Source organism: Malurus melanocephalus, unplaced genomic scaffold (assembly GCF_030028575.1).
Source record: "Malurus melanocephalus ecotype Western Australia unplaced genomic scaffold, MMel_1.1 scaffold_490, whole genome shotgun sequence".
NCBI lineage: Eukaryota > Metazoa > Chordata > Aves > Passeriformes > Maluridae > Malurus > Malurus melanocephalus.
The window spans coordinates 195,716-222,782 of record NW_026623722.1 but is presented as its reverse complement, the minus strand read 5'-3'; the positions used below and the strand labels follow the sequence as shown (position 1 = coordinate 222,782).

The 27,067-nt window shown below is 40.8% G+C and overlaps 2 protein-coding genes across 3 annotated transcripts in view; one reads left to right on the top strand and one right to left on the bottom strand.

Annotated features, from left to right (window-relative positions):
- Positions 1–60: 60 nt before the first annotated feature.
- PWP1 (PWP1 homolog, endonuclein) lies at positions 61–17,307 on the top strand. 2 transcript variants are annotated; one of them, XM_057381073.1, is made up of 16 exons: positions 61–259; positions 347–405; positions 2,383–2,540; positions 2,959–3,044; positions 4,502–4,598; positions 6,079–6,189; positions 6,925–7,055; positions 7,612–7,685; positions 9,787–9,883; positions 10,693–10,754; positions 12,453–12,564; positions 13,832–13,922; positions 14,271–14,392; positions 14,823–14,928; positions 15,662–15,801; positions 17,052–17,307. In XM_057381073.1, exons 1-15 carry the CDS (start codon positions 194–196, stop codon positions 15,775–15,777), a joined length of 1,488 nt encoding a protein of 495 aa, XP_057237056.1. In that variant the 5' UTR covers positions 61–193; the 3' UTR covers positions 15,778–15,801; positions 17,052–17,307. The 2 variants fall into 2 exon arrangements, with proteins under 2 accessions (XP_057237056.1, XP_057237055.1); XM_057381072.1 differs by lacking the exon at positions 17,052–17,307 and adding an exon at positions 15,895–16,111.
- Positions 17,308–17,846: 539 nt separating this feature from the next.
- The window catches only part of PRDM4 (PR/SET domain 4), a 16,374-nt gene continuing 7,153 nt past the window's right edge, over positions 17,847–27,067 (bottom strand). Inside the window, exons 5-11 of the mRNA XM_057381071.1 lie at positions 25,420–25,569; positions 24,101–24,219; positions 23,283–23,368; positions 22,208–22,335; positions 21,335–21,649; positions 20,064–20,232; positions 17,847–19,014 (exon numbers count right to left, since the gene is read on the bottom strand). Of these exons, the coding sequence (XP_057237054.1) occupies positions 18,705–19,014; positions 20,064–20,232; positions 21,335–21,649; positions 22,208–22,335; positions 23,283–23,368; positions 24,101–24,219; positions 25,420–25,569 (1,277 nt within the window). The 3' untranslated portion in view covers positions 17,847–18,704. The remainder of the gene's footprint in view (positions 19,015–20,063; positions 20,233–21,334; positions 21,650–22,207; positions 22,336–23,282; positions 23,369–24,100; positions 24,220–25,419; positions 25,570–27,067) is intronic.

Sequence of the window (27,067 nt, the reverse complement as noted above, 5' to 3'; positions counted from 1 at the left end):
ATCACCCCGCCCACTCCAGCCCACGCCATTTATACTCCACGCCCCTCTCACTGTAGCCTCTCCCCGTCCTGGCGCTCTTAGATGGCGTCTGCACTTATCCCCGCCTCCTCCGCCGTTTCTCGCCGTTCCTTGAGGGCCTCTCCGGTGCCGTCACTCGGGTGCGCCCGGCCGCTCGCACGTGTGAGGGACCGCCATGAGCTGCCCGGTGCCCTGCGCTGCCTGGGTGCGGCGCGGAGTGGCCAAAGAAACGCCGGACAAGGTGGGGCCGGGGCTGGGATGGCGCTGAGAGACCCCCGCCCGCTCCCGGCCCCGCCGCCGCCCTCACCCCCTCTGTGTCCGCCCGCAGGTGCAGCTCAGCGAGGAGGAGCTCAAAGGTCTCATCGAGGAGGCGCAGGACAGGCTGGGGTGAGTCGGGGCAGCGGGAGGGATGCGCCACATCTCCCGGGCTGTGCTGGAGCCCCCCGGGCCGGGAAGCAGCAGCGGGGAGCGGCAGCACGAGTTCCTCCTGGAGCCRCTGTGCCAAGGGAGCTTCACGGAACGGAAAAACATGGAATGGAGCAGGTGCTGCTGTTGTCGCGGACAGGACAACACGAGCCGTGTTCCCGTGTGGTTCCGCATTGTCAGCTGCGGGCTGTCAGGGCTGGATGAGCATTTCGGGCCTGGCCCTCTCTGGAGCTGCTGTTGCCGCCTAACGAGGGGATGAAGAGCTGGGTTTGTAACTGGGGGTGCTTTAGAGGTGTGGCAATCCGAGATAGGAGTCCCGAACTGATTGGGRAAAAGCCGAGGCTGTGATGTGACAGTCTAGGTCTGGAGGATCAGACTGACGTGGTATCTGTGCTTTGGTAAAAAAGGCAAACAGACATCACATCTCCCCTCAGCACTGAAAGCTCTTGGTTATGTAGTAGTATTGAGGTTTTTGCTCTGCTTTTAAGAAAAATGTTTAACAGAAGTGGTGTATTTAGGAAGCATAACCTATAGAAACCAAGAAAGGAATGTCTGTCTTTCGTCTAGAAAAAAATTCCATCTTTTGGCYATTTTCTGATTCCATCTTTTGGCCTTTTTCTGTTAGATCTGTTAATAGATTTAGGYTTCTGAGTGTTTCAGCTGTGTAGGGTCTGTGGTTGTACCGCGGTGTGTGGTTGAACAGGTGCAGCAGGCRGCAGGAAAAGTTTTTATCGTGGGATGAATATAATCCACCCCATTTCATGTCAGTGACACTATTGTTGGACAGAGTGTATCATCCCAGAATGTATTTTGTTCTGGCTTTGGTTATTTAATGGTTTCAGAATATTCCTAAACATTTGGAAGATTCTCACTTTATGTTAAATTCTTAACTAATTCAGTTTAATATTCCTGTTTTCTGTGGAGTTTCTTTCTTCCCCTTCATATGTGTAAGMTTTTGAGTGATTTCCTTTCTCTTGCAATTTCAAAAGCATGGAAAGATTTGAGATACTGTTTTTTATGCATTCTGTAAAACATCAGATTGGAAATYTGAAGACCATCTGAAACAACCAAAGGTGTTGTGGTCTGTTTAYAATTTGTTCTACTTTGTAGAAATTGTTGTAACACCTCACTTTTTCCCTTGTGCAAAGATCACAAATCAAACTCAGATTTAGAGTCTCTAATTTTTGATACTTGTCTCTGCTTAAATTGATAATGTTAASTGTTTATTTTACTGAACAAATTGGGAAAATTAGGTTTCTGATATTTAAATTTAAAAACTGTATCTGAGCACTGCCTTGCCCCATTGTTGCTTGGGAATTTTGYGTGCAGAAGGACAGAAATACAGTTCAGCAGGGCTGAGTTTCTTTGGATCATGCTCCATTGGGACATCTTGGGTGTCTGTTGGCTCCTTAGCCAGTGTTTAATGTACATTTCCTTCTCCTGAATTCCTTGCATACAAAATTGTTCCTACAAAGTTCCAAATTTTCTAGATGTGTTGTTGTTTACCCCATAAGAATAATCCACAGGATGTAGTTACATAACAAATTCTAGGTTACTTTGAGTTTGCCTAAGTATGAGAAAATTAGGTCTTAAAAAGTTTGAAGAAGGGGGAAAAAAAAGGAAGTAATCACATGGGCACATGTGAATGCACAGAAGTGAGGCTGAGAGCATTGTATTCAGAAAAAATTTGTGAGAGAAAGGGACTTACACACATAGTTTACCTTGCCACATTTTGTCATGAAAAGTTTCAAGGAAAAACCTTCTCTGGGTGCCKTGTATTTTGGGAAAAGGTCAAGGATGAATGGATTTCTGAATTATTGGCATAAAGTCGTGAAACCCATGTGAGCAACTAGGACTGTATGCTGAAATCTCAGCAGCAGCCCCCTGGGATTGCTCTGTTTTTGCCACAGTTTCTCAGGGCTGTRTGTCTCTTGCCAGGGATGTTGCTGGTGGAACTGATGAAGGCCAGACAGCATCTGACACGAGTGCACCCGTTCCTGGCAGCAGCACTAAATCTTCCCAAAACAATGAAGAGCAGTCTGATCATGAACTGGATGAATATGATTTGGATAATTACGATGAAGAGGARTACACAGGTAAGAAAAATCTGTGTGTCAGCATGCAGTGTAGGTGAAGAACCTTTCCACTTCRTGTTGTACTTGACCATCATATCCTAAAGCTACACACTGTTAAATGTCAGATGCTGAAAGTTCACATTTTTAATAATTTTCTTGGCCCACCTTGGGAATCATTTAGTGAGGGAAACAGTTCAGTGTCCCCCTCCCTGACACCCRAACCAGGAGCATGCTGGAAAGGTTGTCACTCTCTCTGCTGTTGTGCTGGAGCAGAGCAGCAGAAGTCCCTGAAAACGAACTTATGTTTGGAAGTTGGAAGTTCATTTAGCCCACTCCTGGTATTAYTTAGCAAAAATAGCTAATACAGGTATTGGTACAGGAGTTTCTAACKCTGCCTATCACTGACATATATAAAAAGTGTTCTGAAATTCCCATCTAGGTGTTTTAAAACTTGGAGACTCTTTGGCCTCTCTGGCAGTATATGGGAGCAATGAAAACGATCCATACATCACTCTAAAAACCACTGTAAGTACTTAAAAAATGTCAAATACCTTAGACATCATAAACTTMAAAATCAGTTAAATTTTCCACTCTGCCTTGGGGTGTGTAAGTGCTTGCAGTCTGTTTTCAAAGGTGTGCCAGATTTCTGATTGGATGGTGCTCTYTTCTCTTAAGGTTGCTTTCTGTGCCTTAAATTCCTTTTGCATTTAAGTAGGAGKTGAAGGTGAACTGACTCCTTACTTAAACCATGCCCTTCTCTGTGTGGAGGGATTTTTCAGCTGTCTGGTAGGACATGGAAAACACTTGAAGTAATAACAAATCTCAGGCCACTGGTGGCCAAAATTAGAAAATTTCCCAGATTACGAGACTCCTGCCTCTTCCACTAGTTTGTGTAAGAAAKAGGCTGAGGTGGACTCGGGCAATGTGTCAAATTAAGGATGTGGCATGAGGAAATACATCCCCATAAAGCCTAGATACACAGATACACAGCATTACATATATATATATATAATATATCTGTATTTACTGTGGTATTGGCTGCTTCTGCCTGTATTAGTTTCCACTGGGGGACCCTCTTTGCAGGAGCTGGGTTTGTAGATACACAGGAAATGAATATTTTTGCTTCAGGCCTTTCTTCCTATGCTCAAGTTCTTCCCTGAAATTCTGAAAGTTCTTCAATTTGAATTTTTGTTGTCTTTTGGTATTTACTACTAGAACTGTTGGAGACTAAGTATTGTGCAGGACTTGATAGAATTCAAATATTGAAATATGCTTGAAGTGAATAAAAAGGAAATTAAAAGCTTGCAATGACAAAGTCTTGTATGTGTTGAAGATTGGAGGGATGGTACTCTGTGTAAGATTGCTTACTTATGTACAGTTCTTAATCTTTCACTAACAAAAATTCCCAAATTCCTTGCATTCTTYAGTAACAGTGACAATTAGATGAGATTACTGATTACATCTGTTCTGGTACAGCAGAATACCGTGTAGAGCTGTAGGCAGTACTTTTTGGGAAATGTTTTCCAGGAAGTAGACAGGGAAATTATTTCCTGGATTTGAGGAGGGTTTGCAGCATCTTTATTGGGTAAAATGCTGTTGTGCTATGTAAGTGGTCAGAGCACAAGAGCACAAGGGAAATAACCTTTGTGGGCTCCTGGTGGTGATTTTCTTTTTAACAATTAGCTCCGTGATGATAGCTTTGAAATATGGTTTCATATTTGATAACTCTACAAATCCGCCTGGTTTTACATAAAAGTCCATCCATTTAATTTAATGACTATTCAGTCTCCCTGGCATCAGGTCTGATCCCTTGTCCCTTTTCAGCACCATAAGATGGTTTTAGGTGGATGTGCATCAGGGTCTTGGATTTTGTGTGTTTTCAGTCATGGTTCAGAATTACTGGTTCCACCTGTTGAACATGTATAGTTTTCTGCTTTTATGTGCATTACTTAATGCCCCTTACCCTCCTTTTTGCTGTTCAGGAACAATATGAACAGGAGGACTTTTTGATTAAGCCCAGTGACAATCTTGTCCTTTGTGGCAGAGTTGATAAAGACTGCTGCAGTTTGGAGGTCCATGGTGAGTGACATTGGGTTTGTTCTTCACAGTGAATGTGGGGAATGTCTTGCCTAGCATGTGCCATATGGGTTGTTTTGGGAAAGGAGTTTTCTCCCCTTTTGCCCTGTCCTTTTGCATGGCACRGTGCTTTAGCTGCTTTTCACAACCATAGAATATTTCCTGTGGAGTTACTGTTGTCTCTTTCAGGCTGCATAGCAATTCCTTTCCTTATTTCATTTCCTAAAACATTTAGAAAAGGATATGGCATTTTTATTCTCTGAACATACATTCTTTCTTCCCGTCTTACTTTCCATATCCCACAAGCATCCTCTAGTGGCCTGTTGTTCTGGTTTTTTTTTCCTTTGACTTTCTCCTTGCTTCTTTAAATGGGCTTTCCACTGTTTCGACTGGAAGAACCAGCACCTTTATCATTGTGCTTTAGAAGAGATAATCCTTAATAGGGCCTGAATCCTGCTTGTTCTAGCAGTAGGTTTAATTTTGATCTGTGAAAGATTTTTCTGTTGYGGCCAATGAATACTACTGCTGAAATTATCATGTTTTCTTACTGTTGTTCTTTTTGAGATTGTTTCTGGCTGCCTGTGCTATGGTTCATGTTTCTGTAGGCAAAATATTTTCATTTTAATCAAACAACACAACCAAAATGTGTGAAAGAATCTCTTGATACACCATGTGGCATTTTCTWTGTCTGGAGGTGTTTGCAGTTTTTATTAACTGTAAGTTTATACTTAATATAAACTTACAAAACAATAGCAAAGGCTTCTGCAGTTTCTAAAATKGGGTAACCTATTAAGACAGCTTAGTTAACTGGAAACTTTAGTTAGTATCTGAGCATCTGTCACATGCACTTAAAAATGGCACAGTGATTTTGTGTGTATGATGATAAGATGCTGTTGAAATAATTAATGGGTTTTCTCCATCCAGTTAGTAAGTTATTTTATTACAAGGAGAAAAATAGCTGACTACAGGGAATTTGTGTTTGCTATATGGCTGCTTTACCAAAGCTTTTTCCTGTATCTCAGTTACCATCTGCTAAAGGTAACTTCTGACTTTTTCACCTTCCTCTAGTCTGTCTTCTTACCCTCATTTTCCCTTCAGTTTCACCTGGAATAGATTTTTTTTTTAATTGCTTATCCTGTAAAATGAATGTATCTTGATGTGAAAGTGCTGGATATGGAGCATGTATTATGAAGAAATCTCACCCACAAAGTAGCGTGCTGGGGATAAAGCATCAAACCTTTGCTGAACTTGTCACTTCTTTTTCTAAAGTAACAGAAAAAATGTTGATTTTGTGTAATTCTGTGAAGTACATTTGTACCTGGTGAGTGTGGCCTCTACAGTAAAACTCTGATCRCTCTGTGAATTTACATTCTACATCCCTTTGACAGTTTAGTTTTTGCCACATCTGCCTTCTGTGGAGGTGTTTATAATTGTTTGCTTTCCCTTKTCACTGATGTCTTGCATGACTTTAATTATTTTGCAGTTTATAATCATGAAGAGGACTCATTTTATGTACATCATGACATTATCTTGCCTGCTTACCCTCTAAGTCTGGAGTGGTTGAATTTTGATCCTAGTCCAGATGAATCAACAGGTAAATTACAAAGGATATGTAAATGTCCAGTTAAAGAATTTTTGCTTGAAAAGTATGTAAGTGTAATACTGTCACTAAATAATTTATTCCAGTGGTGCAAAAAAAAATTAAATCAAGATGTTAATATCAATATCAACATAACTTTGACTTGAGATAAACAAGATGTGAGCATCAGGTATTTTTGCTTGGTGATACAGTCATCTTAGTGATGCTGCTGTAACAATTTTACTACAAACAATTAAGTTATTGTCATTTAGCAGATCATAGAAATCTCTAAAATCTGCTTGACTTTGTTTGCAAATGAAATGTTGCTTTTGTTCGATCTCTGTGTCCAATGCAGTTGACTAAATGTAAACCACAACAAAATTTATATAGATTTATGTATTTAGTAACACTTTTCCTGCGTTTCACAGGTATTTTTTTTCCAATAGCACAGGGGATATGGTTTAGTTTTGGTTTGTTTCTCCTTTAAAAACAAACTTTATACAGCTTCTTTGAACAGTAAAGGGAGGTACTGAAGGGGAAGGAGAGCAAGCACATTTTTTCTGGCAACATCTGCTGTCAGTTGATAATTTTAAATTGCTTCTTGTCAGTTATAAACGTAAATATGTTCAAATAGAAGATTGTGGCATGTAAGTTCTACTTAATCAAAGAAATAAGCCACAGCTGGATTGTCAAATATGCTGTTTCAAAACTAAATAAATGTGGTTGCATTTGGGTTTTTTTTTTTTGTAGGAAACTATGTTGCAGTGGGTAACATGACCCCAGTTATTGACATTTGGGATCTTGATGTAGTAGAATCCTTGGAACCAGTTTTTTCTCTTGGAKGCAAGAAAGAGAAAAAGAAGAAGAAGAAAGGAAAGAAAGTAAGTGTTGCAAAGTGGTTTACCTAGTTGGATGGAGGAAATTTAGAGCAGGGATGATGTGGGGTTTTTTACCCTACAGTATTTGAAATGCTAGTTGTTCTCTAAATAACTAAAGCCTGGAATTAAGAGCAGAATAGGAATGGGGTGTCCCAGTAAACTTCAAATCTTAACCATTTAAATTTAGAAGTTGCTGGTGCTGGCAGTTACAAGGACCCAAATCTCAATTAATTGGGAGGAGAGAGAGGGAACTGCCAGGAGTGTTTAGAAAGAAGCTGAAGAAGTTGCACCTTAGCTGGAAATAATGAGGTTTCTTTTAGTAGCCTGAAGGGAGTAACCAGTTCTGTAAACCCAGCAGCTGGAGCAATATGAGATCTGGGATAGGAGGCAGGGTGCAGGTGCTGCATAGACATTCTCTAAAAAGCTGTGTTGCAGCAARTAAGAATAATTTAGGATGAAGTTGTTTGTGAAGGCTTTAGGAAATTCATATTAATGTGGAGTAATGCTTGATTTACATTAAAGCTGTAATTTTCAAAGTCTGTGTCATGTGTGTACACAGAGTTTATCTTCAGAAGGGACMGTGGAAGGACACACTGATGCTGTGCTTGATCTTTCATGGAACAAACAAAGCAGGTAAAAAAATACTWCACTAGTTCAATGGGTGTTACAAATTTGCATTCTTAATTAGTCATGCAATTTTCGCACTAAATCCAAAAACTTGTAAGCGTGCTGAAATCAGTAAAAATACACCTGTTTTTTCTTTTTTTAAGTAGACCTCTTGATTTTTAATTTTTCTTTTGAATACTTGTATTTTGCTGCACATCACTTTTGATTTGCAGGTTGTCCAGATAAGGCAGGGCAAAGCTGGGTCTGAAGYATTTGATAAATTGTCTCCATTTCACTTGTCCAGCCTGGAGCTATGCTGCTCTGCCAGTGGCCTAAAYCACCATTTCAACAGAGACAAATAGATTTATAGAAGAAAGTCCTTGCTATTCTATTTTTTTTCTTCTGGTTTTTGCCCCAAAGCTGTGAACAGAAAAGAGTGTAAGAGCCCTAATAGCACAGTTAAAGAAMTGTCTCTGGCCTCTGGGCAGAGAAAATTCCCTGTTGCCACAATGAACTAGAAATGAAGTGCTGCTATTGAAGAGCACAAAGCTGACCCATCTTGGGGCAGAGGTCAAGGACAGTGTGCTGACTGAAGTAAAGATGCTGCTGGKTTTTTATCACCAAGGTGGTTACTAACAGTTCATCTGTCAGAGGATCCTCAGCAGGGGTCTTGAAACTGCTTCAGTCATACACAGGCTCATTTAAAAAAAAAAAAATGATTTTCCTGTTGTCATAAATGTCTCTGCCTTTGAAGATGTATACAGTCAGGTCTGCATATTCTGATGAGGTGTGAGCCTTCACTTGGAATGCTTTCTTACCGAAATWCTGACRAAGAAAACACCCACACAGACCTCAGTAAATGTATATAAATGGCACTCAGTTTACAGGGTAGTGTATGTTATTCTTACATTGTACACATATGCACAGAGTGTGACAGTGATCAGTCCATCAGTCTTACAAAAGAGTGGCTTTCATGTACCTAGAAATGGTTGTCTGGTGATAATACAGAGACAGGTATAAAAAAAAATTATGGCTTCASCAGTGAAGTCTGAAATGCATAATTCTGTAATGTGCTGAGTTACACATTCATTGATACCTGGTAGATCTTTCAGRAAATAAAACCAGCCCTGAAGTGGGCAGCTTATGGACAGCACAAGGAACTCCTTGAAGCAGCATATATTTAAAATGTTTCATTGTTGTTTCTTTCTGTTAAGCAAGGCATGTTGTGACAGCTCTCTACAAATAACATTCTGTCTGTAGGTCATAGTGGTATTACAGCAAACTGTTTTTACAGCCTTCACTATGCATTTTCCCAACTTTCCCTTGTAACATTGCTTGGGAAARGAGCATTTCCAGGAGGATGTTAACCCTTTCAGTCAGAAACACTTGGTTAATATAAAAAGGGAAGGGAGGAGCAGTTTCAATCAGAAACAGCATGTTGTGGTAATAGATCTGATTTTAAGAGCAATGAAGCAATTGTAGGGATTATAATGTGTGTTTGACAGGCATTTGGGAATGTTTTGGGGTTTTTTTCTGATCAAACTTTTAGGATGTGTTTATTGCTCTTAAGACAATTGGTCAAATTTAAGTTGAAATGTGGGGTCTGTAAACTGCAATTTTAGTGGTTACTTTCAGCAGTCTACAAAGGGTATAGTGTTGGGTCTTCAGCAGGAGTGTAAACAGATAGTAGAGAGCAAAATATTTTAAAAACAGGTTTGTCAGGCTCTTGGCCTTATGCATATGCAAACAGAACAAAGTAGCATAGATAATATTTCAAAATACTATTTAATATCAAGGAAAAGAAAGTGCTTTAAAGCCTTTATTAGTTTGTTTTAGGAATCTTAGAGTAAGTGGTATTTTAAGTAATGTCAGGGGGAAATGGAAGCAGAACTGTCATTGTTAAAGTGTTCTACTCATGTAATATAGCCCATTTGGTAATCTTTACTTAAAATTTAGAATTGCCTTCAGGGAGTTGTCTTTTCAGCTTGAGAGAAATAATCAATGGACCACAGTATACTTGTTATCAGAACTGAGCTCTGTATGTATTTTTGATTATAGACCATGATTTATTTGTATCTGTATAAAGAGTTTTAAAGCTTAATGGATTTTTGATCCATTTTTTTACCAGGAACGTTTTAGCAAGTGCCTCTGCTGACAATACAGTGATTTTGTGGGACATGGCTGTAGGCAAGGCAGCAGCCAGGCCAACACTACATACAGACAAGGTATGGACTAATTGCTGTGTTTCTTGCACTGTAAATACAGAGAAAAAAGGAACTGCAGTTTTTCATTAGCTGCTGGGGTAGTGAGCCCTCAGAACTGTACAGAATTGTTTAAATTTATGAATTAGTTGCTTTTGCAAACAGCCCTTTTTAAAATGTTATTTGACCTATCTTTTTGAAAGTTAAAGATTTGTAATAGTTTTWAAAATACTTTTTGTGTGAAACCCTAATGGTGAAGAATGTAATAGTTCTGGTATAAGCGACAAAAATAGATRTCTGAGCATAGGTCAAACTGTAACTCTTAAGGGAACAGTGAGTGTCAGTTACAGTTTGTTCTAGGTGGAAAAGGTTTAAAATAAATGATACTAAAATACCACAGTGATGGCTACTTCAGAAATGAATTAATCCGCAGTAATTAAAATGTGAAAGCTAGTTATTAATAGCTGTAACCTCATTTTGCTGTGAACAAACTCCTGATTTTCATTTTTTGGTAACATCTACTTTTTTCCATAAACTGGAAGCAGATGCTCTCTTACCTCCTCCACCATTTTATTTTTTTTAATCTAGGGCAGAAAGGGAGCATGGGGTTCTGTTCAGTCAAATTATATTGGAAAATACTTTCTTTTCACCAGGTGGGGTTATTTGAAGTGWTGTGCATCTCTTACTCTATTTTATGAGCAATCTGAGTATCAATAAGSTTCAYAGGAGGRTTTTGGGTGGAGGAATATGTGTGAGCTTGGGGAGGGTTGGTTTTGCTTYGTTCCAAGAAAGTTCTTGTATATGTGTTTTATGTAAAATCTTCCATTATCTAGGTGCAGACGTTGCAATTTCATCCGTTTGAAACGCAGACCCTCATTTCTGGATCATTCGATAAGTATGTCAGGGTAATATTTTCAAATGTGGCACACAAGGAGGGTATTCCTATTCAATTAAGCCWTGTGTTTTCATTCATTTTTTTTTTAATAACTGTGCCATTTTGAGTAATGCTGTTATTTTTTTCCAGCAAGGAAGCCAGGTTTGTATATGGCCAAAATGTAGTTTTCCTTACCTCTTTTTTCAGAGGTAGCAAATGCTTTAACCATCTGGACTGACATTTTCTGTGCCAGGTATCTGTCTGCTCCAAACTGAATTTATTTCTTAATTTGGCCTTATGGCATTTTCTGCATTGGGAATGTGTCACTGTTTATTCCTGTGAAAATTTGACCAGGTTTTGCTAGCCAGTAAGGCCAAGGTGGGGGCAGGAGGGACTTTCAAATCCCAGTTYTCTCCCTCCAGCCTCTCTGGGCATTGCCAAACTGTAATGGGCTGTGATTRCAGCCTGGAGATGTTGGGAAATGGTTTGTGTCTGCACACTTGGACTACTCCATAGCTGCCAGTTCTTGCAAGTCCTGCCAGCTAACAAACTTCTTTCTCTTCCCATCTCAGTGGGATATCTTTGTTTTGTTCTGTCGCCATGATTTTCTTAAATTGATTTTTTCATTCTGTTTTTAAGACTTGGTCCTTAAGTCCTGTTATAGACTTGCCAATCTTTAGCCAAGCCTTTGAGTTCTCTGGCTTCTATTTATGCTCTTGCTGCATCTGCTGAAGTATTGGAGGAGGACCTTTTGCTGTTGTTAGGAATTTGCTTCTGTCTATGTCCTCCATCTCAACTTCTTTGATGAAAGGAAGCTTTATGTCCAATCAGTGACCAGCTGCTGATCCCTTCTCAGCTGGCTCTTTGGCTCCAGGGACACCACTGTGCTGTCTACAAATTAGTAGACACCTTCRTGGATTTCCTTCAAAGCCTTACAAGGGAATTCAGTGAACTTTGGGAGATGCCTTCATAGCCCGAAATTCAAGCTAAATTAAAAAAATTGTTGTGTATAAAATGCCTGGTAAAAGAGCTGGGAAAGCTACATCCCATTTCTTTACTTATAGGCTAGAGTGGGAGTGGGTTACACTGAGGATGTTGATTGTGGTGAGATRATGCTGGAGTGACATGACCACTCCTCCCTTGCATTGGCACCCAGGAGCTTTTTGAGTTGAGACAGATTCTGCAGCCACCCAGCTGAGCACGTGCCTGTAATCCTAGAGGACCCACTAAATTCCATCCACTCTTTCTCCTTTGCGGAGTAATGTTTCTCCAACTATTTGTAAAGATTGTTGGGGTTTTTAAAATTATTTCTTTTTATTAAGCATCTTTGAAAATGTATCCATACCTATCATGAAACAATTTCCTAATTAGTGCATCATTACTTGACTTTACTGAAGTCTGTTCATAATTAAGTGATATATTTGCATATAATTATGGTCTGGTGTGTGATAATATCTTGTGTATTGAGTAAATTCAAGCTCTGCTTAGTTTCAATAGAAGGGCTGCTGGTAACTTTGAAGCATATGGAAAAATCTTGTGCTTATCTGCAAGATTTTAATCTATTACTGAATTATAAGACTAAGYAGTGAAGATGTTTCCATTCAATTTTTTAGTTATAGTTCACATGGAGCTTCTGTAGATGCCAGGGGGAAAACAAATTGTCATTGAGTGTTCCACCCTGATTTTTAAAATTTTATTTCCTGTCCCTTTCTCCCCTAGATCAGCAGTGCTGTATGACTGCAGAAACCCCCAGGACAACCATCGAGTGTGGCGCTTCAGTGGTCAGGTTGAGAGAGTCATYTGGAATCATTTTTCACCTTGTCATTTCTTGGTGAGTACATGTTTTTTYTATTCTGGTTGATTGTTCCCACATCATTTAGCCTGTATTTTTGTGTTCATAATGTTTCTCAATCAGAATGGAGCCAATTGGGATGGTTTGTGCTGATTRTTATAAAAATGCAGTCTGGGGGAGTTTTAAGGTAGTTTTTCAGTATCTCAAGACACTTGGTATCTTCATTGTGACAGTAAAAAAGCTATTGATGCTGGTGCTTTTTCACTCCAGAGGTGGCATCTTTGTTATGTCATTGCAGTGTTCAGTGGCTGGGATATATTTTTCTTTTGCATAGTTGTTTTTCGCTTAATGAAGCAGTTGCAGCTGAGAAATAGCTGATTAGAACTGAGATTCKGAATGTTAATTCAGTGTTTCAAGCCAGCACTAGAGGGCACGGTCGTCCTGGCTGCTGTGGAGTGATCCACTCCTTTAGGTCAGGAGAGTCTTCTGAGATCGAGTCTAAATATTAACCCAGCACTGTAAGCCCACCACTAAAACACATCCGTAAGTGCCTTATCTGCTTGGCTTTTGAATACCCCCGGGGTGGGGAWTCCACCACTTCCCTGGRCRGCTTATGCCAGGGCTTGTTAACCATTTCAAGAAATTTTTGCTGATATCCAATCTATACCACCCCTGGTGCAACTTCAGGCCATTTTCTGTTGACCTATTGCTTGTTACCTGGGAGAATAAACCAAGAGCCACCTAGAGTACAAAGTAAAAATACCTTGGTGAGATTTTTGTAAAACTTTACAGAAGAATTTTAAAACCAAATCTGGTCTTTTATCTCAGTGGCTGTTTAGTTCTGTGTTGCCAACAGAAGAGGCTGCTCAGCTCTGTTGGGTTTATAGTGTGGATCTCTCCAGGTATAATCACACTTAGCTTTGCTCAGGACCTTCCTGTAGCCACTGATGGTTCCAAAAGCTTTGAACTGACAGTGAAGAGACTGAAGGCTCTGAATTTCATTGCCTGAAATGAGGGCTAGGCTTTGTGGGGCAACTCTCTTCAAAATACACTTTCTGAAATTTGCATAGGATTGAGACATGTCATCAGTGCAGCATAACTGAGGTTCATAGAATAGCTCGGGCAGCAGCTGTGTGCAGTCTGACTTTGGGGCTGCAGGCCTGGGAACAGAGTAACATATCCTAGGGAGAAGCAGTGTCTGCCTCAGATCACAGGGATTTACCACAGGATGGGTATTACTTCACTGGAGGTTTTTTTTCCCAAATGAGTGACTGTGGCTGTTTTTTAAACGTTGTGGTTTCCTTAGGCAAGCACAGACGATGGCTTTGTGTACTGTCTGGATGCTCGCTCTGACAAGCCCCTGTTTACCCTGAAAGCTCACGATGAAGAGGTGTCAGGTAAATTGCCTGTGTGTCATGTTGGTGTCCTGTTTGTCCCCAGTGGGCTGGCACATCTGCAAGATGCCTTTAGTCCACAGGGCTGAGGTGGTAGTGATTCCTTGTTGAACAAGGGTGTTGAATAATCCTGCTGAGAGGATTGGGAGGCAGAATAAATCACATGGTTCCCTTGCTCTCACTACAGGGACCAGTAGCAGCATGGAACTTTTATTAACATTTTGCTCCTTTGTTCTGCAAGGGAGTTTAGTAAAAATATCAGGGTTGTTCTCATGTCTTCACTTCAAAATGCATCTCTGTGAAATGAGGATTGCCTGTTGCTCTCACAYTGCTGCACTCTTCATCTTCCAGGGCTACAACTAAGCAGTCAGATCAAAGGGTGCCTTGTGACATCATCTGCTGACAAATACGTGAAAATTTGGGATATCCTGGGAGACAGACCAAGTTTAGTCCATTCCAGGGATATGAAAATGGTATAGTAATATTTATTGATTCTAGTAAGTTTATAATCTATGTTTGCTTCTCCTTTTTTTAATCTCATTTGAATCTTGTTTTTACCTAACATCTCTCTGGGAGACAAAGAATGACATCTGTATATTCTGTGTAAATCATTCTCATTAGAGTGCAGTATTCTTCATGGAACTGGCAGACTGCTTTAAAGCCTCAGATCCAAATTCCTGACACAATGCTCTGAGCAGAGCTATGGGTGCTCCAGCTTGCATCTACTACATTCAAGACAAAGATGTGATTAACTGTTTATAATTAGCAGCTCTTGCTTTCCATTTTGTGTCTTTACAAAAGAAGTTTCAGAAACTTAGATGACATTTGTTAAAACTTGCTTAATTATTTTCAGACAGATTTTTTTCAGTCCTAACATGAATTTGCTTTCTTCCACCCTTCCAGGGAGTTCTGTTCTGTGCAGCTTGCTGCCCTGACTTCCCRTTTGTTTTTGCCTTTGGAGGAGAGCGGGAAGGGCTGCGTGTTTGGGACATAAGCAAGATTTCTGCAGGTAATATTCTCATTTCTTTGAATGTTGTGGTTCTCTCCTTGCTTGCAGGGTGTATTTGTATTCTGTAATATGTTGTGACTCTCGACTGAAAACTGTAGGTTAGTATTTTTAAATACTCCAAGACTGCATATGTGATCACATTTTCAGCTTCAAAAAATGTGGGTTTTTTTTTCTAAATTGGAGATATCCTTAACATGATTTATTTTCTTGCAGCTGAAGTATAATGCCTGATTTCTTATAATACCTGTTTTGTTTTTTTTTTTCTAATGCTCCTTTTGTGATTTGGTTATCACAWCTTTTGAGTACCTGTGGGAGGAAAAGCGAGGACTGGTTTTGATTAGTTGTTGTAGCTRCCAGTAACTAAACAGCATGATTTCCTGGAGAAGTCCTTTAAGAGCCTGTCGGGAGCCAGAGACTAAAACCAGAAATAAATTATTTAAACTTAATGATGTGCTCTTCAAAGCTCATCAATTTCACAGTACTTAGGTACAGGAGTTATGAGAGGGAAATCTCTAAATGCTCTGGAGGAAAAATAACAGGACTTGTAATGAAGTATCATATGCAGGCAATTGTTGTGACTTTTAAGCTTCAACTCCTTACTTGGGGCAAGAGAAAAAGCTTTGAAACCACACCAGGTCAGGATTTCCATTCCCTGGTTTTCACCAGGCTGTACCTGCTGTACTCCTCTTTCCTCTGGGAGAGTAACATAAGCACTCCCCTGTTTGTGTTGCAGTGAATGAAGTTTTTGGGAACAGAGAGAGGCTCATCCTGGCTAGTGCCAGCTCTGTGGTTTCCAGCCCCACAGCCGGCAGCAGCAGCAGTGATTTGGAGACAGCAATGGAATCATGATGGACCAAACATCAAAAAATCAAAGTAATAATGGGACTACAACTAATGTATATTCTACAAATGCCCCTGTTTGGGTAAGAGTTGATGGAAATAACTCTGATGTCTTGCAAYCTGCAGGCTTCTTCATCTCAGACARAGAAWGGTGGTGATGTGGTTAAGCTTTCAGCTCCTGCCTCTATTGCCAGCTCTGAAGGATGAAATCACTCACTTTAGCCTGAGATAATGATCCCTGAAACAGGGGCTGCCATATGTGAAGCTGATACATAAAATCAGTCACTAGGAAAGCATTCTGTGACTACCAGAAGTTTGTTGAATACTGCAAAGACAGTTTTACCTTCTAAGGCCATGAGAAAAAATATTTCATATAACAGTTGTCTAATAAATAAACAAAAGCTGAATTAAATWACAGATGTAAATGGATAATTTATCTTAATTTGAGGCTAGGTTTACAGATTTTAGAAAAGATATTCCACATAACTTTTTTAACCCTAAGAGTAGTTCTCAGGCAGTAAATTGGATCTCCAAGCAGAATCCTGAAATGCATTTCTAACACTGATATCACCAGTATCAAACCAGAAATAACCCAGTTCTATCCCACCAAGACCTGTTTTCTTTTTCCAGGTTCCTCAGCACCTGCAGCTTCTTTATGTTGCACATAGTGTTGGGTTTTTCTTCGCACTCCAGATGTAATATATTTCAGGAGAATTTGAACTGAAGTAAGGAGCTGCAACTAGAGGAGGATGAGATATTGTCAGGATACAATGTGAGGGCTGGGATCTCAGCTGGTTGCTGTTACTGGTGAAAAGCTCTCTKTGTTAGGTTCTTAATTCTGCCCAGACATTTCTGCCTGACACCTGAAGGCACATTCTCACATCAGTCTAACCATCAACATTTTGTTTCCAGAATCAGGAACCTRATCAAGGAATGTGACTCAAACAATTTCCTCATATTTATAATGTAACACCCACAAGCCTTATGTCAGGAATTAATTGATGTTCTTGGGAATGTGCCTTCTGCACACACTGAAGGTGCCTGTGGAGTGTTCCTGCTGCAAGAATGCYCATGGTGTTAGAATCCACTGCTGCCAAAGCAACTGTAGCAGCAAACTGGGAGCTGACAAGCTGTTGCCCATTTTCTACCGTGTCAGCTGTAATTCATTCTGGTGAGGTAAAGCAATAAATTGTGTCCCTATGAACTGCAGATGGGGAAGAGGCAGGTGTGTAACTTTCCCTCCTCTTCTTTGAGGTAATTGGTCACTTCTAAATCTGCTTCAGCTGTTTCTAGTTTGGTGAAGGTGTTCAGCATGGCTCTGCAGGAACCAAGAATATTCTGGATGTGTTGGGATTCCTGCCTTGATCCTGTCTCTGCCAAGGAATAGTGACTGATGYGTGGACAACAAGTGAACAACTGCTTTTGTGAAGCTGAAGAACATGAAAGTACCAGAACCACCCCTGTTCAAGCATTCTCCACTGAAAAGCTTCAAGTTTTTCAAAGCTTTAATTTTAAATAAATGCTTTGTGTTAAGCTCTTTGAGGGTAAGTGCTTTTTCTTATCTCTACCTCTGGTAATTTAACTGGCACTGTAGTTGTCATAGTTGGTTTTGTTTTTGGAAGAAATTGCATTACTGGAAGCAACACATCTTTCCTTTGACTTACCAAGATCCCTGCACCTGTCTTCTGTCGAGCTTTTCAGTAACACACAGATCTGAGGGCAAGTATTTTCACATTTTAAGAACCCTGGGAGCTCTCTAGGAACTGCAGTGTACAGGGAGAGGTMCAGCTGAGCTTAGGGCATTTGGGGCCAGAAGCAGAACCTCCTTCCCATGGGAATCTCCCATTATCTTGTCAGAGAACACTGCACAGCTGAWTCTTTTGCAGCACAGCCAGAGAAGTGACACAGCAAATCTACTGTTTTTCAGGTGCACCAGTTTGTGGAGGTGCTTCTACACCTACTGTGTCCCAGGAAAGCTTGGGAGAGGCAGATGATTAAAGTGGTGTTCTTTCTCTTAGCAACAATCTCAGAAATAGGAACATTCTTATTTCATGTAAATATTAAAAAAGAACATTAGAGAAGAGCCACATTTTAATTATTTCAAAAGAAGACAACCAAATGTAATAATCTTCATTCCATAAATAATATTAGCAGCAAACCCTCCCATCATTCTAGGTGGTAAAAGGTTTACAGCACAAGGAGTAATGTATACTGTAAACACTGCCTGATCATCTGTAAGCACTTTCCTTACTGAGTCCATACAGTCTTTATCTCTTCACCTCCTTCCCTGAACGTGAGGGAAGCAGAAGAGGCAATAACTGTTCTCCAAAAACCAATGTTTGATTTTCTGTAGTGGGGTAATTACGTTGTTTGCAAGTGCTGATTTTTTTTTTTTTTTTTTTTAAACCAAAAGGTTTTGTTTTGTTTTAAGAAGGAAACATGAGCACTGGTAAGTCTTTGCTTTGTGCCAAACCACATCCTTCAGTTAAAAGATTTTAAAATACATCAACGGCCATCACAATTTTTTGTTTGTTTCTCTTCATGTCATGGCTTGGGCAGTTAAGAACAGCTGGCTTACAGGTCACTGCAATCCCTCAGCTCCATTTCTCGTTTGTGGCTCTTTGCTTGAAGGGCTGTGAAAGGTTTGTTACGTGTCCCAGCACTGGATGGAGTAATCTGAGTGATTTGGAAAAGAAGTACACGCAGCGTGTGTGGAAAAAAAAAATCATGCCTCACGTTTCCTTCTTAGCAACTCTTCACTTACACGTGATCCAGTTTCATTCAGTGTTCTGGCTACAGATTATAGTAAGTGATGGYAGTGTGGAGACCAAAACAGAAGGAAAATTCCTCACCTGACATACACTGGCATGACTGGCGAGACAAGGAAGAGGTTTTTTCCTTCCCTAGTTACAATATCCAAGGAAGTTTCCCTCTCTTCATTTGTGTCCAGAGAGAGCATCACCTGTGGAACAGASTCCATTGTTAATCCTACAGTCTTCAGTCCTCATAGAGTCTATTAATTCCTCCTCTGAATCCTCCTCCTCTTCCTCCTCTGGGGCTGACAGACTGGAGGTGGGGCCTTTACATATTTTTAAGTGTCGAGTGAGGTGATATTTGGTTAGATAAGCCTTGGTGCATTTTTCACAGACATAGTCCCTCTTTCCTTCGTGTGAGTTGAGGTGCTTCTTCAAGTGATTTGTCCTCAGAAACAGCTTGTCACACTTGGGGCACTTGATCTGCCGTTCTCTGCAAGACACAAAAAAGTGAGTTTGCTCCTGCTACAGGGCAGCTGCTATTAAAATACTGATTAAGGTCCATGTTTTAGCAAGGACAGAGATACTGCCCTTGATGGAAAGGTCAGCTTCCTTCCCWCCCTACATAAAGGGAGGCAGGGAAGAATAAAATAAGACTGCTGCATGTTTACAACCCTCAGTCCATAAATGCTGAACAGAGGAGCTTACCAGACCATAACAAATTCTGTAATGACTCTGCAAAACACCTSCCAGCAGCAGTGCTCCTGGCTCAGGCTGTAGGAACCAGCAGCAAACAAGTCTGTGTGATGCCTCTCCCTCATGCTGGTTGCACTACACTGTCTCCTAGGCAGCRTGACAGAAGTAGCAATGGATTCCAAGTGAGTACGAAAAGCAGATGCTGAAAACAAAGTAAGCAAAGGACTTGCTTYGGGCAAGAAGCTTTTCAGGGAGGACCTTGGATTGGGAGTAAATGTACAGAATGTAGAGATTCTCAGAGCAGAAGACTTGGCCCAGCAAAGGACTATGGGTAGGGGGTCTGCCTACAGGAGGAGCAGGAGAGAGCAAGTGCTTGAGTGAGACCTGCATGGAGGAAAGGACTGGGAATGGCTCCACCACACCCCCAGAGCAAACAGGCAGAGTTCATTAACTCAGTGACAATAGCACTGAGAAGTATATCTCTTTAGCTGTCACGCTGGGATGTGAAAACAGTTCTCAAAAAAGAATGAAATGTAAATCAAACAACTCCCTTTCTCTTAAAAATGATGAACATTCCAGACTGCCATTTGTCAAGACAAGGGGCACACTTGGAATTTACTGTGTCAATGCAATATTGCAAACACTATCACTCCACAACTGCAGCCAGTAAAACAAAAAAAAATATTTTGTCCAGACCAACTTCTGTCATTTCTGTCCTCTGGGAGAGGATGAGCCCATCTATGCTCCCTAAGCCAAACTTTGCAAACAGGACCTTTGCATCTTGGGCTGTTCAGCTTCATTATTTCTTGCACTGATCATCCCAACAGCTCCTGTGAGGTCACTTACTGTGTGTGAGTGAGGACGTGCTGCTTGAGGTCCTGCCTCCGCATGAAGAGTTTCTCACAGTAATCACACTTTAAGTTCTTCTCCCCGGTGTGGATGACCATGTGTGACTCCAGGTGAGCTTTCTGCGTGAATGATTTGTCACAGAGGGTACAACGATAATTCTTCTGACCTAGGAGGACACGTGCACATCACAGATTGGCTGTGTCCCAAGAAATGAGTRAGCAAACAAGCCTGACCACTGCTGAACAATAAAATTATACCCTGAAGAAAGGCAGGTTCTTGGTGAACAGGACCTGTTTTCTCTTGCAGTTCCTTCAGACTCAGCATAAAAGCTTATTTAGTTCCAATCTATATTTAACTATGCAAAAAAACAGGCATCTGACTTCATCATTCCCAAAGACTTTCATCCCCTACTCCATGCCCCCAAGCCAAAAAACAACGTTATGACACTGTCAAACCACTGATCCCCTAGTTGGATGCACCTTTCTTCACTCTGCCCTAACACCACTGTATCTTGTTTCTCCACTGCTTSAGTCAGTCAGCCTTTCTACTTCTTCCCCACACCAACTGTGCCTCCCTGTTTTGGACATCAAAACACCCCCAGCAGGTTTTTCTTTTTCTTTTTCTTTTTCTGCCAAGACATTTAGGCTAACACTTACAAAGGCTAGTCTTACCCAAGGTGAATTCTTGAGTAAAAACAATGGTAGCTTCCTTTGTAACAGTAACCAYGGTAACCATCTAGTTACTGTACATTAGTACATCCCTATCACCACTGATTTCCCACAGGAATTGTATCTGATGCCTTACTGGAGCCCAAACACATTTGATGCACTGCATTGCCTTTGTCTACAAAAACAAGTTCTCTTATCTAACAAACACACAGGTACAAACCTCACTGACCCTTTGACAACTTGTATGTTTAATCCCATTTTTCCCATTATCAGTACTTATTCTTTGCCAGAAATAGTTCAAAACCCCTGCATGCTACTGAGTTCYAAGTTTGAACACCACTTGAATTCCACCCAGGTATTCTGTGATTGTGTATACCACATTTGTACTTGCTCAGTTCATTAAAACTCCTGACTACAAAGCCTACAGCTTCCTATGCTTGACCTGASAGCACCGAACTCCGAGTTTTATTCCTTTTCCACCTTTGTAATTTGCATTTTGTGATTCCCAATAGGGAATACTGGGAAAAAAAAAAAAGAGACAGAAATATCCACTTTGACCTTGACCCTCCTCCCTGTCCTCACAAAGCCCTCAGCCCTTACCTGTGTGGATCTTGAGGTGTGTCCGTAAGTTGCTGGGATCGCTGAAAGCTTTGCTACAGAAATCACACTTGTGTGGCTTCATGCCCATGTGCCCCATGAAGTGCACGTGGAGCTTGGAGGGGGAGATGAAAGCCTGGGGGCACATGGAGCATTTCCACTTCCTTTCCTTGCCATGGCCTGGCCCGTGGTTGCTGCTGTGCCCCTGGGTGGGGAGGTGGTTGTGAATRTGGCTGCTCAAATGGGCCTTGAAGTCCGTGTAGGAAGCACATTCCTTTCCACAGTGGCAGATGTGCACATCTGGATGTTCAGGGACACCTTTGGGCACAAAAGCATCACTTGTAATGAGGCACAGAAAGGACTGGGAGAGCATGATCAAGGTCCACATTAACATTTTGTCYGTAGCAAAGCCAGATGCAGAGATTTTCACCTTTGTTCTTTTCAGCTTTGGTGTTGCTTTCCAACTGTTTCAGGTAGGTCATTTGAAATGTTTTGAGGGGCCAAATTTTGGAACARTTTTGACCACAGCTCCACCAAATCTAAATAACCACAACCCAAGGTGAGGGAGGACAGGAACATCTTCAGCTCCAAAATTCCCTTAGCACTGCATGCACATAACTAAAACAATGCTTTTTCTTTAAAAAAAAAAAAGCTTTTTCTCTTTTACTCCTGATCAGTGGAATTAAATAGGGAAGTGTTTCTTTTAAATGATGGTACTCTGTAGTCATAAAATGTAAAAGGAAACTATGACATGCACTAGTAGGAACTGAGAAGGAACAGAATGCACTCCCAAGTCAGAGAGCCCAGAGATGGCACTGAAAGGGAATTCAAGCTGGGTACACCCTGCAAAGCCAACAAAAATGAGCTCTTCCTTACCAAGCTGTCGTGCATAGTCCCGACTGTAATAGAAGAGAAGCTCRTGTTCAGGGGGAATGTCCCGAGAGGTGCAGAAGTAAATTTTTCCATCATGAGGATAAGCTACCAGGTTCTGCTCTTCCCGGTTCCTAGAGCAACAAGGGTTAGGAAAAAAATCACTCCAGGAGTAATGACTTCGAAAAAGAAGGGAATTCCTATAAAGAGGTAATGAGAGAACCTCAGTGCTTGTCAGTATATTGTAAAATCTTTCATGTCTGTCACTTCTGTCCTTCTTTATTAAAGGAAAGACAAATTAGACCTTGAGAGCAAATCTGCTCCACCAAATGATGCATTTCTCACACTGCTTCTGAGAAAATTATTAATAGACATTGGAGTAGGCTGAGAAAAGTGAGTTTATGCTCTCCTAAGAAACTACGAAAATCTATGTATTTTTCACATTAACCCCCTTAAGAAATAGAGAATGCATGRTGGAAAAAAATTCAGTTATGTCTTAAAGCAAAATTATCTTTAAAAAGTCCTCTTGAGGAGCATTTCCATCTTTTGAAGCAGTATCTTGCCTATGCTTGTTCCCAATATCTGACACCAGCTAAAGCTCTCCCCCACTGCAGTGGAATATTAAACATTAAACTTCCTGACTCCTGCATATGGGAGCAATGAAATTAACTGCAGGAGAAACCTACTTTGTGTCACAAAGAAATAGGAAAGGTTCAGCCTTCTCAATGGACCATGGATGGAGCAATACTTCATCCAGCCTAGATAGTTTTCATCAAGACTCCAAAAAGACTGAAAAGGACAGCTCTCATAAGCTCTACGAGCTTGTAACYTGGCCAAGGAACCCAGGAATACTTTACCAATAAAGCATTCAAATCAAAAGGACAATCAACATCAACTTCACAGACGTTAACTAAAAGGAATGGAGCAGAGGAAAAGCAGTAATGACCTCTCACATGACAAGTTACTATATTAAAAAAACCTGGTTTAAAGCTTTAGAACAATGGAAACAAACATTTGGGCAGGTTTGTGGCTGCTTCAGCTCAGACTCAAAGCTACTTAGCACAGTACWGGTGGCTCTCACCTGGCTTTGCGTACAAACATCATCCAGTTACACTCATTTTCATCGGTTGTGATGATGCAGAACTCCARGACACCGTTGTGATAGATCTGCCAGGGAAAGAAATGCATTTTAGGACAAAACACAGCAATAAACACAGTCAAAGCCAGCCTCTTYCTTTAAGAGAGGATGTGTTTACCTAGAAAAAACTAGGAAATCTCCGTTGCCATTGCCAAGACCACGGCCCTGTTTTCACTCCTTCCTTTCCTCTTCCACAAGAATTTTGATCTCTCTGCTATCCAGGAGGCCCGAAAACCTTTTTACCAGCATCTTTCTCACCTTTAACTCCCAGCAGAAATGTATTTGACTGCTTTCCTTACAAACCAAGTCYTGTGAATAACAGTATCTGGGAAACCAGTACATCTTTTACTTATATAGATCAGATTTACTTTCCAAACATGAAATGATGGGGAAAAGAAAGCTTTAAATTTGCTTTCCTGAAACAAATCATTCATCACCTGGGGAAACCTTCAGTGAACACRGACGCAAAACAAAAAAACAAACTAGTGCTGCCCAGTAATTCATATACAATGYCTAATGCAATTCCACAGAAACAATGGAAACCACGTACAGCCCTTTAAAAGAAAAGGCATTAAAGAAGCTTTTTGTACTTCAGGACTGACTACCAGCATAGTGCAAGGTATATAGCTCTGCTGTACTGATACAAAGCCTTAAACAATTAAATTCTTCTGACTTTGGGCAAGGATGAWAAAGTTGCTGTTAGGTGGTAGCTTTCACCAGATAAAGCCTGGTGGCATACTCTGATCTGTGGCACCACTGACCTTCCAGATGTGACTGGCTGCTTTGTCTGTCCAGTCAGCCACTTCCAGGGAATGGCTCTGCTGCCCAATCAAAGGTCCAAAACAAGTCCTCACAGGAATGGTTTCTCGTGTCCACACACCTATCATTAGAAGACCAAAATCTGAAGAAATTAATTATTCCAACAACTAATCATGCATAATAAAGAAGTGGGAGGCTTATGAGATAATGCTCCAGAGGTAACTATGCATAAAATCATCAAAGCTTCTACTYCACATGTGAAACACACCTATGGCAGAGACAAGAACCACCACCACTACATGACACTACTGGGAGCCGCTTTGGTTGAATTACAGATATTTATTTGGTCAAAAGCAAGTAAGTTACTTTTCAGTAAGCTATAAAACTAACATCCTAGCCACTTGTACCAATTCAAATTCTCATGGCACTTTCTGCAGAAGCAGAAAATACTAGTTTCAGTAACTACATTTGCCTACCTAATCCCCAGGAATTTCCAGAATTGTTGCTGGGCATTGTTAAGAAGCTTCTGCATTTCTCCCCAGAGGCAGCTGTATTTCTGTCATGGGCAGAGGGATTCCTGCGTGTATATTATTTATTATTAAACATTTTTATATATATATAGGTCTACATGAATACACTGAATAGTTTTTAGGAATATACTGGAAACTAGTGCAGCTTGAAAAGAACAGATGTAATCTACTCTCAACAAGCAGCATCACTAAACAAGCCAATAATCACATTCTTCTTTAGCCTTCAGATCCTTAGGGTATTGCACTGTACTCTTTGATTTCCAGGTGACACTGATGTGAAATACAGTAACAAGGTCCACATCCAATGACAAGGTCACAGTCTACATGCCAAATGTAAATGAAGGGGGGAAAAAAACAGAGGCACTTGTGATCAAGATTCCAGTGAGAGCACCCAGAAGGCAGCAAACCAAACGGATGAACAAGCAGACTGAAATCTCCCCTATTACTTCTAATTGTTACCTTCCCCCAAACTGCAATTGCTGCAATGTTTTCTTATCAAAGTTGTGCCTGGGCTCTTTAGCACAATAAAAATAAATTCCATACCTTGCTTTAGCTTTACCTCATGAAGTGCCACACTCAGTGGCAGCAGCCTTACAGTACAGATGAATTCTAAGCAGTAACCAGACCACAAGGAGCTCTTGGATAATACAAGCCAAGGTGATTACAGAAGAGGGAAGCATCTCTCTACTGCGGTGTTTCTTTCCCATATTAATCTCCCTACGGTTTCGGGTTTCAGGCAGTGAGTAYATTTGTAACTGCTGCAGGGAAGTGCACTGTAATTCGATCCTTACCCGCTTCAGCTCCCATGATGGACTGCCGGAGGAGCAGCTGCTTCGGGAGGGACAGCCTGGCTCGGCTCTCTATGGGGCTGTCGGGGACAAAGGTGACGGGCCCGTGATCCGGGCAGTCTGATGGATACGCCTTGTCACACAGCGTGCACCCTGGAGAGACACGAGGGGACAACAACAGGGATTAACAACACACAACAGCTCCTCAGCTCTCTGCCAACTGCTTCAGCCCAGCTCCTGCAAAGGCTGCTGCTATCAGCCTTGTCCACCTATGATCTCCTACTCACAAGAATATGGACCATATTGTTACAGTCAGGTGGGTACTGACATACATGTCACTGTTTCTATCCAATTCAGATCAAATGTGAGGATCTCCACATACCTTCCTGATGGTAATTTAATGACCTAGACTCCTGATTATCCCTACAGGGAAATCTAGCAATTCCATCCAGCAACAGAGTCCACTGTTCATCAAAGCCACTGCAAAATGGATGATAGCCTCCCCAGAGCTGGTGGTAATACTGGTGATGGAAGAGCCATTTTCACTCTGATCACAAGTGAAATGAACTCTACGGGCAGAAAAATCTAAGACAAAACTAAAGACTTTCTAACTGGCTATATTTTTGGAATTAACCAGAAACACTTCCATGTAGAACCTCAAGTATATCCACGCAAATGYACTGGTAAGGTTCGTCTTTCTCAAATTTTTCGAATTCGAACCACAAATCCTCTTCATTCCATTTAAAGTCAGACAGTGTATAAATCATGGCAGCAAAAACCTGACTTTACTGCTGCTTTTGAAGGTCTCACTGCAGTAAACCCATGCAGTGTGAGTATGCCACTGAATGCAACAAAAACAAAAGCTCCAGAAGAATCAGTAGCATCGGTTTCCCAATCTGTCATTCAGCAGAWGTAGTTATAAAAGAAACCAGAGAAAATCTTCAGTCTCATAAATCTGGGGAAAAGTACATAAGCATAAAATGTTCTCTACAGCATTACAATTTCATCTAGAAAAACTATGTCATTTTAATTCTGTATGGATGGAGCAATCAACACCTACTCAATCATTATTCTGAAGAAGAAAGATGCTCAGCTAATTAATCAGGATCTCCACAAAGACCTTCTTTGGCCTCTTGACCACCCAATTTCAGTATGAAAGACCTATCACAGAAATAGGCTTCASCAGGCCTAAACAGAAGCTCCCTCCTTATATGCTTAAAGATATTTTCCAAGTACTTCCTTCTTATACCAGAGTACCAGAACTTGTCTTCATATAAAATACAGTCTGAGCAACTACACATATGAAGATAGGAAGGTACTCCAAAAATTATTAGCAGAGGCTATATAAGCATTATTTCACGTGCACAGGTGATATGTTGGAGTGAAACAACAACAGCCAGACCTGAGTAACAASAATCACTATTTAAAACAGCTGCTTTTAAGCATTGCCCTAGCACACACCCACCATGGGTCTGTGGAGCAGCTCCAAGGAGAGGCAGAGGAAGACAAGTTCTAGGCATGGGACATTTCCACTTGGAGAAGTTCAACCATTCATATGTTTTCAAGGAGTTGAAAAAAAAAATCTCACATTCAACAGTAAGTGAAATATACTTTCCATCCCTGCCCTTGCCAAAAAATCAGAAAAAAAAAA